This window comes from Gigantopelta aegis, chromosome 3 (assembly GCF_016097555.1).
Source record: "Gigantopelta aegis isolate Gae_Host chromosome 3, Gae_host_genome, whole genome shotgun sequence".
Lineage (NCBI taxonomy): Eukaryota > Metazoa > Mollusca > Gastropoda > Neomphalida > Peltospiridae > Gigantopelta > Gigantopelta aegis.
In genome coordinates, this window is record NC_054701.1 from 88861848 (window position 1) to 88877147 (window position 15300).

General features: G+C 39.9%; 1 protein-coding gene across 1 annotated transcript; it reads left to right on the forward strand.

Moving 5' to 3' along the window:
* The first annotated feature begins 358 nt into the window (after positions 1–358).
* LOC121369283 lies at positions 359–2781 on the forward strand. The gene has a single exon (XM_041494247.1). The coding sequence runs from the start codon at positions 964–966 to the stop codon at positions 1588–1590; it is 627 nt and encodes a 208-aa protein (XP_041350181.1). The 5' UTR covers positions 359–963; the 3' UTR covers positions 1591–2781.
* The last annotated feature ends 12519 nt before the right edge of the window (positions 2782–15300 follow it).

The window sequence follows — 15300 nt, forward strand, 5'->3', positions numbered from 1 at the left end:
CTTTAAAGAATATCGAGTGATTGTGAAATAATTTGACGGGGTGAAAAGTGAACACGTAGTGATTGATTACGTGTGCCAGGAAACTAGATAACGTGTTTCAAGAAAGGACACGTATTCAGAAGATGTTTCTATGAATAAACAAATTGAAAACAAAAGAGGAATAAAAATAAATTTAAAGAAAACAAAAACAACAACCCTCCCCCAAAAACCCCGCAAAACAACAACCCCCCCCCCCGAAAAAACAACAACAAAAACAAACAACCCCAAACAAAAACCAACAACACCCCCCAAAAAAACCCACACAAAAAAACACAAAACCTCCCAGTTAAACTCTACAAATTCATTTATTTGTTTTAATAAAATGTATTTATCACCATTACGACGACCACCACCACCACCATCATCATCAATATTAACGTTGTTGTTATACATTACAGTTAACGTAGCACGTGCATCTGTAAATAATGAATAAAATGTAGTAGACATTTTTTAATTAACAAGCAATAATTGAAATGAATTCAGTTTAAGGATTGTCACAGTTTACAGCAGAACGTGTTAATACATAAATCGATTACTCCGGAATCCTGTCGGAAACGTTCGCCATTGGATCGGAGCGAAAAGGCGTGTCGCCAGCTTGACTGACAGAGCGACGATTAAGCAAGCTAAAAATAGCCAAGCTGCTAGGGGATTTCCTCTGTCACACACACGTCCTGGTCTTAGCTGTATATATACTCTGACCGTCGTGCTGTATCTCACAAGAAACACGGCTATATAACGAGACACTTACTAAAACAGTAATTAAGTCTAGATTTTTTATTTATCACGAGAGACTGTTGAGTGACATTCACTAGTTTGAAGCAATCGTTAAACGAAAAGAAACTTTTGACTTCTATTTGGAAACGTTTCACTTTTCCTTGCTGTTGTTGATTTAAGAAGAAAACAAATTCTACAATTCGATATAAGATGGAATTCCTGAAGCAGTTTTTGGTTCTGTGCATGTTTGTGGTTTGCCAGATGACACACGGTATACCCATTGGATCGCAGGAACTGGAACGCGCTGCACGTTCAACATCCACGTGCCGGACGCCGGACAATTTGGACAGTTTGCTGACCAGCGTTAACGAAATTACGGACGGCGTGACGTACCTGAGAAGCGTCAACTGGACGGGCACGGACATGTTCCCAAACGAGCTGAACATCGACGAGTTCTCCAAGGCTCTGACCCAATTCACGGACAACACGGTTTGCACGGTCGCCAACACCGACAAAGACGCTCCGATCTGGGCCCGTTCGCTGTGTCCCTGGTCGTACGAGGTGCAATCGATGCCGGACTACTACCCCGGCCACATGGTGCAGGCGAAATGCAAGTGCCAGAGGTGCGTGGAAAACAACGTGAACGTCTGCGAACCAGTCAAGACGAACATACGGGTTCTCAAGAAGTCTGACGCCTGCATAGACGGTTTCAACATCTACAAGGAGACCACGATCGAAGTGGCTGTGGGATGCGCATGCGCCAAACCCTTGGTTACCACTGCGACGACAACACCTCCGCAAGAAGCAACTCCACCGAATTACGAGTACATTAATTAAGTGCACGAGACGGTACCAGTCGAAACTCTGTGCAAGTTATGCACGTCATGTTAGTGCGTAGTCAGTATCTGACCGTATCATACAGCTTTAACATAGTTTACCGCTTTACCGTAATGCATTTTTATATACTGTAATACTATATTAATATACCGTAGCGTACTGTTATGTCGTGCCGTATTAATATATTAATATACCGTAGTTTACTGTTATGTCGCAATGTATTAGTATATTAATATGCCATTAGTGTTCTGTTATGTTGTAGTGTATTAATATTATTTATTAATATATTAATATACCGTAGTGTACAATAACTGATGTAAATATATACTGTACTTTCTTTCTTAATTTATTGTTCTATTTTGTGATTGTTTCACATGCTGTTTATTTTGTTATATTGTTGACTCTAGTAAATGAAGAATACTCATACTTAAAGACGTACATGCACATATATTTATTGAAATGTTTATAATCCATTTTCATTTACACGTGTAGCCATTTTTCTTGCCTACCAGATAAGCATGGGTGTGTTATTCTGTCTGTATATGACGTCGTGCATTTATAATGCTTATTCCGGTTGTGTTACAAGCGTTGTGGTTTGATATTTCGATATTTTAAAATTAATTATCAATGTAGTTGGGTAGGCAAGAAAAATAAGTCATCAACTCTCATTATCATATATTCCTATTAATGTATGCGTGTTTATTCAGGATAATGTAGGTAATTTATTGACCCCATCTCAAACATTAGTTAGCACATACGTCATGGTTAATTTATTTGTACATACATGTAAATGGCAGACAGCACATAATAACTGTTATATATATACGGTGTAGATGCAATTTTTATCCATCATTTAAATGCCCTGAAATAGGTGTTTATTTCAGTTGTCGGTTTGTTGATTCCTTTTGTTTGTACATGCCAGTATATTTTGTCTATACGCTAATCTCTAGCTTTTAGAAATGTACGTTCATATTGGATTTCATCTTAATGTAGTTTACTATTATTGTTTGATTATCATTGCATTTATGTTGTGTTTTATGTTCACATGTGATAAGAGTATTAGTGTTAGTAAATACTGTCTACGTAACCAGGTGATGCATTTGCCTTATACCGCCAGATATCAGTATTCTTTACGTTATTTATTGAATGTTTAAAATTAACCTTATTTTTATAAATAAAAATTAAACTGAAGGAAATGTCTTTTCTTATTTATTTATAATTAGTTTTATATATTCATGCATTAAGTCCATGATCATTTATCCATCCATCCATCCATCCATCCATCCATCCATCCATCCATCCATCATTCATTCATTCATTCATTCTTCTTTCATTGTTTCATTCATAAAATGAGGTGATAAAGGATTTTACGATGCTGGTGAGGGCGGGGGATGGGTGTGTGTGTTACGGTAACTGCCCTTTTTACCTCTATATATTGTTATATATGTTTTGTTCAACTGTATATAATTGTATGCGTATGAGCTACACGGCTTAAAGCAAATAAACTACTAGAGCATATTGATTTACCCATGGGAGGGGGACCCATATTGGGGCGGGGGGGGGGGGGGGCAACCCACACTGTGTACGTATATATGTATGTATGATTTTAAAAATAAAATTCAATAAGTTTTTAAAACTTATTAAAACACCCCTGTATTTTTCTCAGCATCGGCTATTGGATGTCAAATATTTGGTAGTTATATGACATATACTCGTAGAGAGTAAACCTGCTACATTTTTCCATTTTTATATGCACCATCTGACAGATAGAATAGCACATACTACAACCTATGATATACCAGTCGTGGCGCAATAAACAACAACACCACCAGCAACAACAACAACTACTACTACTACTACTACCACTACTAACTACTACTACTACTACTACTACTACTACTACTACTACTACTACTACTACTACTACTACACTATTACTCTATGTGAGTCGCTATTTAAGTACTAATACAAATCACATTGTCTCTGGTCATTTATAAAACGAGTTAGTAATCTGGCAAACAGATTTGTTACTCAACAACATAATTTGATTACTAGAAACTAATATATACTGAAAGGAAAAAGGAACGTCGGGTCAACTTTAAAGCCAGCAGATCAAATTGTATGACACGATATGTACAATTGTACTACATATCTATGAAGGACGGACACTAATGACAATACTGGCAATTTTTATTTTTATTATTGAAATGTGAAAGAAAATGGCAACATAATCCGATTGCAAATGAGGGTACCCCCTATAATTGAAATCAAACACTCATGGAAACAATTCATTAGTATCCATCACATGTCATTTAATTTTCGTTGGTCTGTATATGAGTCCACTAGTCTCACTGGTCTAACTAGTACCGTGTGTGACCACCCCATGCCTATGTAGCTGCCCTGATCCCCCTGGTCATGGAATTCATCATGACATTCACACTCCTCATTGAAATGTTATTCCATTCGTCTACCAAGGCATCTCTGAGCTGGGCAAGGGTGATGGGTGAGTTTGGACGGTTCCTCACTCTCCTGTCCAACTGATCCCACAAGTTCTCGATGGGGAACAGATCGGGGCTGTAAGCGGGATAGTCGACGATGATGTTGTTCGCTGCAAGGAAGTCCCTACACACTCTTGGAACATGCGGCCTCGCGTTGTTGCAATGTCAGGTTGTTTTGCTGGACAAAGGACACAGCGTGAGGCTGCAGGATCTCATTCCTGTATCGGACGGCTGCCAGGTTCCCAGTGATGACCACCAAAGGTCTCACTACACAGATGTCATCTGCCATTGAAACACATGCCCAACTTCAAATGAGGATTGCCAATAGAATGGGTTCTCTTTTGCAGTAACAACATACACCATTGCAAACATACATTGTATAACCATTTATTTTCACTCCAAAATTGGGAACATTTCCGTCTCAGTTTTTTGCTATAGGACCGCATCTGGCTGAAGTACCGGTCCGAACAGGTGGTTCATTAACCGATTCACTCCGGCTGTCTCCTAATGTTTCCACTGTCAGCAGTGGGGACATAGTGCGGCTAAGTGCCGCCATCACAGAGAACTTCCCACCTGTCAGGTGTGGACAGAAACATGAAAGATCATCACGCAACTCACCCTGTACCAGACCTGTGCAATGCCCTAACTGCCTTATCCGACACATGGCTCACGACACCAGATGCCACCACTACCAGAAGGCGCTTCGCAAATTAAATAGAACTAGCGAACAAACAAATAAACCAGGCAACCAAAAAACGTTTAGCGTTAAGTCGGTTCCTACAGTTAATCAAAACTGCTCCTATGCAGAAAAACTAAAAACCAACTCACCGTCAGAAGTTAGTGAACTCAAATCCATCATCCAAACTCTAGTACAGGAGATATCAACATTTAAAGCTAGCCTAATTACCCCCAAAAATTAACCTAATTAAATCTGAAAATAACTAAAAACGTAAAAAACATCGGGCCAGCGTCATGGGAGACAAGTCTCCATACTCCCCCGCTAATAATTCAAACATAGGAAATAAGGGCCTTAGCGTTCTCCAATGGAACGCTAAAGGCCTCCATTCAATGGGACATGGTGCCGAACTCATTCAACTCATTAGCACTAGCAACATCAAGCCAGATATAATTTGCCTGCAAGAAACTTGGCTAAGAATCGGCACTAAAGATAAAAATAAAAAAAACTATAAAAAGTATTTAAAATTCCAGGATATACAAGTTATTATAAAAATAGAGAAAATAGTACCAGAGGTGGAATAGCCACTCTAATTAAAAATACCGTACCGCATACCGAAATTAAATATGATTCTATTAATAAAAACTTAGAAGTCCTAGGACTTGCTATACAAAACGATAAAATGCCTACTGATATCATCAATGTATATAGCCCACCGGGAACAGCCCATAATCAAATAACATTAAGAGATTATAATAAACTCAAACAATAACTTAATTCTTGTAGGAGATTTTAATTGTCATAGCACACTGTGGGGAGGTTTGCACTCCGACGCACAGGGAGACATACTAGAGGAATTCATCAATACACACAATCTAGTATGTCTCAACGATGGCAGTACTACTTTTATACATGACTATCTGGACACATCCGCCATCGACCTAACTATCACCTCTAACAATATAGGTGCAAACGCCCAATGGGAGGTGTTAGAAGCTCCCAATAGCGACCACCTCCCCTTTCTAACCAGCTATAAATGTAATACTACTTATACAGAAGAAGAAAAATTTATACCTAAATTTAAATTTAATAAAGCTAACTGGACTGGCTTTACAAGCGACTGTAGCAAAATTAAGTTAGAAAATAGTCTAAACATTGACGACGCCACTAATAAACTTACTAATAAAATAATAGAAATAGCTGAAAAAAATATTCCTAAAACTAAACCCTTCAATAAAAATAGACCAGTTAACTGGTGGACGGACGAAATTAAATCCAAATGCGGCTTTAGGAATAGAATGCGTAAACTTTATAAAAAAAACCCCAGGGAAACAAGACTATCACACTAAATATAAAATAGCCAAAAACGAAGTAGGTAAGCTTATCATCAATGCTAAACAAGCCAGCTGGCATAAATTTTGCTGTGAAATTAACAACAGAACATCTATTAGAGAAATGTGGAAAAAAAATAAGGCTATTCAAGGACAACGCGCTAATTCCAGTCCTTCAAAAACATAAAACAGCAACTACTAATAAACAAAAGGCCGACCTTCTCAGTAAAAATTTCAGTAAAAACAGTAGCAACGAAAATTTTCCTAAACAATTTTTTGAGAAACTTAAGAAAGATAACTCTCTACCAACTAATGATACTAAAACAGCAAATCACCCAACTACTGATAATTTAGAATTTAATAAACCGATAACAATGTTAGAATTAAAAACAGCTTTTAAAGCTAAAAAGAAGTACTGCCACCGGGCCTGATCGAATAAGTTACACATTACTCAAGCACATGCCGGATGTAGCCCTAAAGGTAGTGTTATCGCTCTTTAACCGAATCTGGAGGGAGGGTCAAATGCCCACTGCGTGGAAACATGCAGAATGCTTTAGTCTCCCTAAAGCGGGAAAAGACCATTCCCTCCCAGGGAGTTATAGACCGATAACACACACGTCCCACATGTGCAAAACCTTAGAAACTATTATCAATAAACGACTCAACAATTACCTACTCGAAAATAACCTAATAACTAATGTACAGAGCGGGATTTAGAACTAAACATTCAACAATAGATCAAATAGTTAGATTACAAAATAGTATTAATGATGCATTTCGAAAATCTCATACGGTTTTAACAATATTCATAGATATTGAAAAAGCTTTTGATATGGTATGGCGTCAAGGTCTACTAAAACAATACAGAGTAACGGTATTAAAGGTAATATGTTTAATTTTATCAACAATTTCATCCATAATAAATCAATCTCAGTTAGAGTGAACGGTCACTATTCAGATAGAACCGAAATAATTAATGGCATACCACAAGGTTTGGTCCTCTCACCAACCTTATTCAACATTTTTATTAATGACATAACTAAAGCACTTAATACTAAAGGAAAAACAAAAACGACCACGCCATTAAACACAGCACTATTTGCCGATGATTGCGCCATCTGGCGCACAGGCAACACAACCACTAATTTATTTCACCTAATGCAAGCTGATATGAATAGACTTAACAAATGGGCCCTGGACTGGGGCATTAAACTATCAGAAACTAAAACTGTCTATATGCTTTTTAATAAAGTCAATAAATCAGATAATCAACAACTTAAATCAGGTGATAAAATAATTCCAAGAGTCAAAAAATTTAAATTTCTAGGTGTAACTTTTGACTCAAAATTAACCTTTAGTGACCATATCAATGACATAGTCAGGAACTCAAAAAATACTCTAAACTTGTTGAGAGCCATCTCAGGTACCAGTTGGGGAGCGCAAACAGAGGCAGTGCTTATGGTTTACAAAGCATGCATACTCTCCAGAATCGATTATGGAGCCCATGCCTACAGTTGCGCCGCCCCAAACTGCTACATAAATTAGAAGTTATTCAAAACCAAGCTCTTAGAATCATAGCTAAAGTTCCATCAAATACCAGCGGACAGAGCTTAGAAGTTGAGTTTAACATTATGCCACTGAAATATCGTCGCAATCTTCAACATCTTAATTATCATCTAAAAATCCACTCTCTTAAACTAGATCACCCAGTTCAGGAACTCACTCCTATCATAGCTAAACCAGGACTAGTATTCAAAACCAATCAAATTCTTAATGATTCTTTCGCCACTAAAGCTAGTAAAATAGAAATAGAAGTAGGTATAGATAACACGCCAGTGGCACTATACCATATCAATCAGCCAGTCGAGTGCTACACACCATATCTAATTAAACAAGCTACGGATTCAACTCCATTTCCACCATTTAAGAAAATCCTGTTCGAAGCCGCAGCCAACGAAAATTACCCTGAGCACATCCATATCTACACGGATGGCTAAAAATATCCAGATAACGGTAGGGTTGGCTTCGCAATAGTTGAAGAAAAAATATCTAAACACTCTAAATTAGTTAAATACGCCAGGCTGTCAGATAACCTATCAGTCTATACAGCAGAACTGACAGCCATCTATGAAGCCCTAATCTGGATTAAAACTAAACAATACTCTAAAAGCGTAATTTTTTTCAGATAGTCTTAGCTCTATCCAATCACTTTAAACTAATAAATCTACCAGGCCAGATATCCTCGCAGCCATCCACAATAACTTCATGAACTAAACCAGCTTAATTTAATAGTAGTATTCGAATGGGTCCCAGCTCACGTAGGTATAATTGGCAATGAAATGGCTGACTATGGAGCCAAAACTGCACTTTCAATCACTAGCAAAATTACAGCACTACCTTTAGGAATATCAGAACTAATGTCAAAAGCAAGAAAACACTACATTAATCAATGGCAGGCCAACTGGGACCTAACAAACAATACATGGCACTATAACATCAAACCACTAGTCAACTCTATCCGACCTAAACACTTAAACACTTATGTGGATAAAGTAATTACTAAATTGCGCATAGGTAAATCTTCGCAGCTCAACAGCTGCTCTTTCACCAATAAAAACCCCGACTGTGAGTGTGGCACCCCGGAAGACATGAAACACTATCTCCTGGATTGCACGCTACACAACAGCCAGAGAAAACTAATGATAGAATCAATAACCGAAGCCAACCACAATAAACCAATTACACCTAACTTTTTACTTAACCCTGATAAATATCTAAAACATAAAATCTTCAAAGCAGTATATCAATTCGTCCAGACCACCAAACCAAAACTATAAGTGCCTCGTACTGCCCGCCTTGCCAGCGTTCGGTCGACGCGGACCACCAACCCGACTGATCGGAGGCAGGATGGGAAACCGTAGCACACCCAACGGGCTCCGGACAGTCATAAAGTTAAAAACTAAAATTAGAAAATGATCGCAACCACCCGCCAGTACGTCTCCCGGAGGGACGAGCGACCTTCTGCACTCGACCGACATGCACTCCAATCCGGAGGGAAGGTGGCGATCTACAATTAAGATAAGTAATTAATACGCTGCTTAACTCGTGACACCCGTGACTCCCTGGATGGAACATCCACCCTACACACTCGAACAGACCACGTATTTCAACCCGGGGAGAGAACGGTGAAACGACAAAAGTAAAAACATATACCTAGCCAAATTAGCTGGCACAAATTCAGCAATAAATTAACAATTACTCAAAACCACACGCCTGTACATCTCTCGGACGGAAGAGCGACCTTAAGCACTCGACCAAACAAGCACTCCAACCCGGGGATCAACGGCGGGATGGTAGCGAATGATTTAATAACGGCTAGATATGACAATGCTTGAATCGTGACATCTGTGACCCCCTTGGTGGAACATCCACCGTACGCACTCGAACAGACCACGTATTCCAACCCGGGGGGAGAACGGTGAAACGACAAAAGTAAAAGCATATACTCAACCAAATTAGCTGGCATAAATTTAGCAATATAAATTAACAATTACTCAAAACCACCCGCCTGTACATCCCTTGGATGGAAGAGCGACCTTAAGCACTCGACCAGGCACTCCAACCTGGGAATTAACGGCGGGACGGTAGCGAGTGATTAATAACCACTAGATATGCCAATGCCATCCAGACCTAACCACGATAACCATATTATTATACTGTAAATATGTTCATGTTCTGAAGATCGTGATTGACAACTGGCATACACCACCCGCTAACGACACATTAGTTGGTTGTTGGGTTTTTTTTTTTTTTTTTTTTTTTGGGGGGGGGGGGGGGGGGTCTTTTTATTTCTTTCTCACTAAGACAGGATCAAAGTCGCAGTAACCCAATTGGCTAATTAACCAGCCAATCAACATTGTTAGATAATCAACCAAGATAGGACACCACTAATTATCGCCTATTTTTTGCAGCACTCTCATTGGTCCAATCCAGCCAATCACGGATCAAGAACCCCACTACACCTAACTGTAAATAAACTGTAATAATTTGTCTTTGCACCCGCACTATTTTTTATTTTTTTATTTTATTTTTTATTACTGATGCATTCCATCCTAGCTAATTAAGGTAAGTCAACTAGGGTTCCAGAAGCAAAGACATGCAGGAAAACCGATACCCAACTATCCAGATAGCCTGAAGACAAACCGAGTAAGCCTACTAAAATCCTATATTTAGGGGGCGGGAATCAAAATTCTTCAAACTAAGTACCTAGATTGGTGCATATATGTATACAATTGCTACTTGCCACCGTTAGTTTCGTTTTATTGCATTGGTAATAAAGTTAAGCATGCCAAGCACTAGACTTTTAAACCAATACCTACACTATAAGGGTTTAACCCTTCAAATTAGATAGCTAGGCTAGTTTAACTCCCCCTCCGTCATTGTATTCAACGTTATACAAGGACGGAGGGGGATGGATGGTCATGAATGACCGTTGAACTCATTAGAATAGGGACTTAAAACAATAGGTACAACCTTAACACAAAACTAGGATTCACACACAGACTACACGCTCACTGCATCAGTACACAGGGTGCATTGACTAATGATAACAATGCACCCACCCCCATTTAATGGCCCAGCACGTACTCTAATAAGGAACCAGACAAAAGAATACCGTTCCGAGTACACAATTGCAATGCACCCGGGGGAAACTGAACAAAAGAATATCGGCCTTCCCCACCCAAACCCCCAATACTTGCTGCTGGTAATAACTTAGTACTTGGTGATGCCTCGACCAGAAGCGGTCAGATTCCAAAGTGTATTGTGTTTTGTTGTGTTTTCTAGTGAACTAAACGTGCTATATTACATATACTTTATATAAGATCTTATCTCTGATTTACCTAGAGCCGAGCCACTCGGGTATGCACTGCCCGATACAGAGAGATCTAATAGATATACAGTTAGGAGAGATATTTGGATAATCGTGTTTTATTCAGTTATGGGTATTATAGGATCCCCGTGACACTCGGCCATTTACCTTTCGACCGACCGTTCAAAATTGCGCCAAATTCCCCCAATCAAAATTGCGCACCCTTTTCTCTTTGGCATTTAACTGCTCCATTCAAATTCTATAGCACCACCACCACCCCCACCCGCCTGCTACCGATTTGATTGGGCTGCTGGTGCTCCCTTGCACCTGTCAGTGCAGGCGGTCCCTCCTCTCCCCTCCCCCCACCTTTCCTGTCATGGACGGACAGGCGTGCGCTACAACAGCTTGGTCTGAATGTGCACGTAAAACCCTATGACATGACATGACATGGCTGTCTCCTGCGCTATATAGTCATATCCCAAAAGGTCAGTGCACAATATTACACAACAACATGGACAAAGTACAGCCAGAAGGCTTACCATTAAACATACATATTGTTTTAATTCTTCATCATTACCTAGAAGTGAATATTTGAACCACAACATGTGTCACAATTAGGAACTATGGTGGACCGTGATGAATGAACTCTCACCCGGAAGTGATCTGTGTAGTGAGACCAAAGGCGTTTTCAATCCATGCGAAATTGCACCCCAGACCATGTCTCAGCCACCCCAAATCTATCCCTCTCATCAACGCAAGCGTCGGCAAATCTCTCCCCACGACGTCGATACACACGACGTCGCCCGTCCGACCGGAAAAGTGTGAACCTTGATTCATCCATGAACAGTACACGCCTCCATTGCATCATGTGGAACCTTCCCGGTGCATGTACACGCAGCCAATTCATCCGACGTTGTCGACTTAATGGCGTCAGAAGGAGACCAACGTAGGGACGACGCGCAACGAGATTGGCCTCTCTCAGCCGATTTCTTACAGTTTTGGGGTGGATGGGACGATTGTGGGTGCCTATGGTGTTGCGAGCAGTTTCGGTGGCAGTAAGGTGACGATCGCGCAAATGCGCAAGCCTGATTGCTCGTTTCTCTCGGCGTGACGTTACACGTGGGCGCCCGGGCCGGGGACGGTCGGCAACCCTTCCTCTAACCCGTAAACGTATCACAAGACGTTGTATGGTTCGAACATTCACATCTAATTGCACGGAAACTTGTCTTTGCGTATGACCTTGCATGAGCTGTGAAATTGCTTGACCCCTCTCAACTTCGGTCAAGCGAGGCATAATGGCAGTTAAAGTTTTACCAAATAACGCATTGGATTGTGTTCTGTAACAGGTAACACTACAATGTGGTGTAAGTCGTATCTCCGACTTCGTCCGAATCATGCTTTTGCACGTGCTTTTGGTGATTTTCATTGTCTTGCCATACGCCGCTCCCTATCACACTTCATTGAGTGTGGATTCAGGGTATAATGCACAATAACCCAATGAGTTATTTGCACAACTTCCATAAAAATCCGACCACTTATTTAGGAATTTTCCCACAATTTATGACCCGACGTTTCTTTTTCCTTTCAGTATATAATAGTACTAATATCCAACACACACACACACACACACACACACACACACACACACACACACACACACACACACACATACACATCTATATCTATATATACACACACATATGTATATATATATCATCCTCATCACCTGATTATGTATTAATCTATATATTGTATGTATGTCGGGTGTGACGTTTACATACATAGATATTAACGTTGCTGGGGATGAGAGTAAGTGAAGGGACACTGCCCTCAAATCTAAACAATAGGCATCCCCAACCCAAAATCCCACCCCTAAAAAGCAAACAATACACCCCCTCCTCCGCAACAAACAAACAAACAAACCACCCAAAAACAACACTAGAAAGGTGAATTAATATGCGACTGCGCCGTCTATGTCACTACACAGGGTTTTAACGTGGAACTATCGGAGAAACTAAAATCTCCCTCACATATAAATATTTACATATACATATTTCGTCAGTTACGTAATTAGACGCATATTTCGTAAAATGAATGGGTTACGGAACTGTTATTATCCGGAAATAATGTTATGTCGTCAACACTGTCAGTTTCTGGACGTATATATTGTTAATGAGTTGTCGGGAATCTCCCGGCAATGCAAATCATAAGAATAGTGTGAAATTGTATTAATATAGTTTATTTTAATTTATTTTATTTTTATTTTCCACGAAAGACATCGAGGAACAGCACTCCCAGGAGTGATGGAAGAAAATAATCACGATGGAAACCAATCGAACTGTACGCGAACGCTTGCTCTCCTAAACTCGCCATTGGTATTAAAAATGAGAACAAACTTTGTTCGTTTATGTTTAACGACACCACTAGAACACATTGATTTATTAACCATCGGCTATTGGTTGTCAAACATGTGGTAATAGTCTTAGAGTCATATAGTCTTAGAGAGAGAGGAAACCCGCTACATTTTCCATTAGTAGCAAGGGATTTTTTATATGCATAATCCCATAGACAGGATAGCACACACCACGGCCTTTGATATACCATTCGTGACTGGATCGAGAAATAGCCCAATGGGCCCACTGACGGGGATCGATCCCAGACCAACCGCGCATCAAGCGAGCGCTTTTACCACTGGGCTACGTCCCCCCTCCCCTCTTTTAACGCTTGCATTATCGACTAGTAGCAATTTTTGTATATATATCTATCTATATCCATCTATCTATCTATATCTATCTATCTATCTATCTATCTATCTATCTATATATCTATCTATCTATCTATCTATCTATCTATATCTATATATATATATAGACAGATAAAAATCCAAATGCTTTATTTTTGTTACTGTTTTTCACTTGTCGGGTCCAGTGAGAGGGGTCGAACCCGTAAGTACTCTACCACAGTGCTACACTCTGACCAGTACACACATGTCTGAAAATTAATGAAAACAGACATCGACTATTGTATTGGGTGTCGAACAAATGTTTGAGCTACCATTTCCTCAGTCGTACCATCACTGTATTTGCACACGGTCATGGTATATACTGTCCTGTCAGTATCTTATGAAAAGTGCGTACAATAGAGCTTTTTTTTTTTTTTAGTGATGGCAGCGAGTTTCATTTGTCATTCTCTAGACCAAGTGCCAAAAATACATACATGTATACTAGACACCAAACATTTGTGAGGTTGGGTTTTTTTAAGGTGCAGCGATATATGTTTAACGACATTCACAAAATGAGAAAGGAAATCCGCTGCCGCCACAAAAATATGCACTTAATATGCACTTCTCACAGACAGAATAGCAAATACATCGGGCTTTTATATGTCAGTCGCAGGGCACTGGTTGGGACGAGAAAACTCCAATGGGTTCTCCCAGAAATCGGATCTTCGACACATCGTTACGTTAACAGACTACAACAGAATTTCGATAGGCCGAACACCTTTGAAGCACATAATTTGTTCGACCCATCGGCTCGTTCGACCAAGCATTCGGTTATCTTCGAGAGAGTCCGTGGACTCCTATAATTTGAAAGTGGCGGGACGTAGTCCAGTGGTAAAGCGCTCGCTAGATGCGCGGTCGGTCTAGGATAGATCCCCGTCGGTGGCCCAGTGGGCTATTTCTCGTTCCAGACAGTGCACCACGACTGGTATATCAAAGGCCGTGGTATGTGCTATCCTGTATGTGGGAGGGATGGTGCATATAACAGACCCCTTGCTACTAATTGAAAATGGAGCGGTTTTCCTCTCTAAGACAACATGTCAAAATTACCAAATGTTTGACATCCAATAGCCAATGATTAATAAACCAATGTCCTTTAGGTAGTACTAAACCAAATAACTTCCAGCTGGGTCAAAGTTCGAGGTGCACCGAACGTTTGATAGAGAATTGAACACCACAAGTCCTGTGATTGGTTATAAATGTGAGTGTGTTGGTAAAAAATAATAATTTCATCTGCGTAAAACAAATATGCAATTTTATTTCATCTAGTACCAGAATGTGTCAAGTAGCCTTGTGCTTGAAACATGTATGGGGTACTGTAAAAAAAAGTACTCGAATTTTGAACGGAACTAGGGTAGACGCTACCCGTTATCTCAGAAACAAGCAGCTTGACCCCTATTTTTTTCTGATTCACTTTAAGTGTGAGGGGTAGTAGTGTTTATATCCGTGGCGTTTATGTCGATTGACACGCTGCAGGTAGGAGTTTTAGCCACATATGTTACTATTGTCGTCTATGGAATTTGATTTGGTAGTATACACCCTTTAATGGTGTCGTT

What these genes read in the sequence shown, in the direction of transcription:
- LOC121369283 (XM_041494247.1), top strand. Translation starts at nt 964, where the DNA reads ATGGAATTCCTGAAGCAGTTTTTGGTTCTGTGCATGTTTGTGGTTTGC.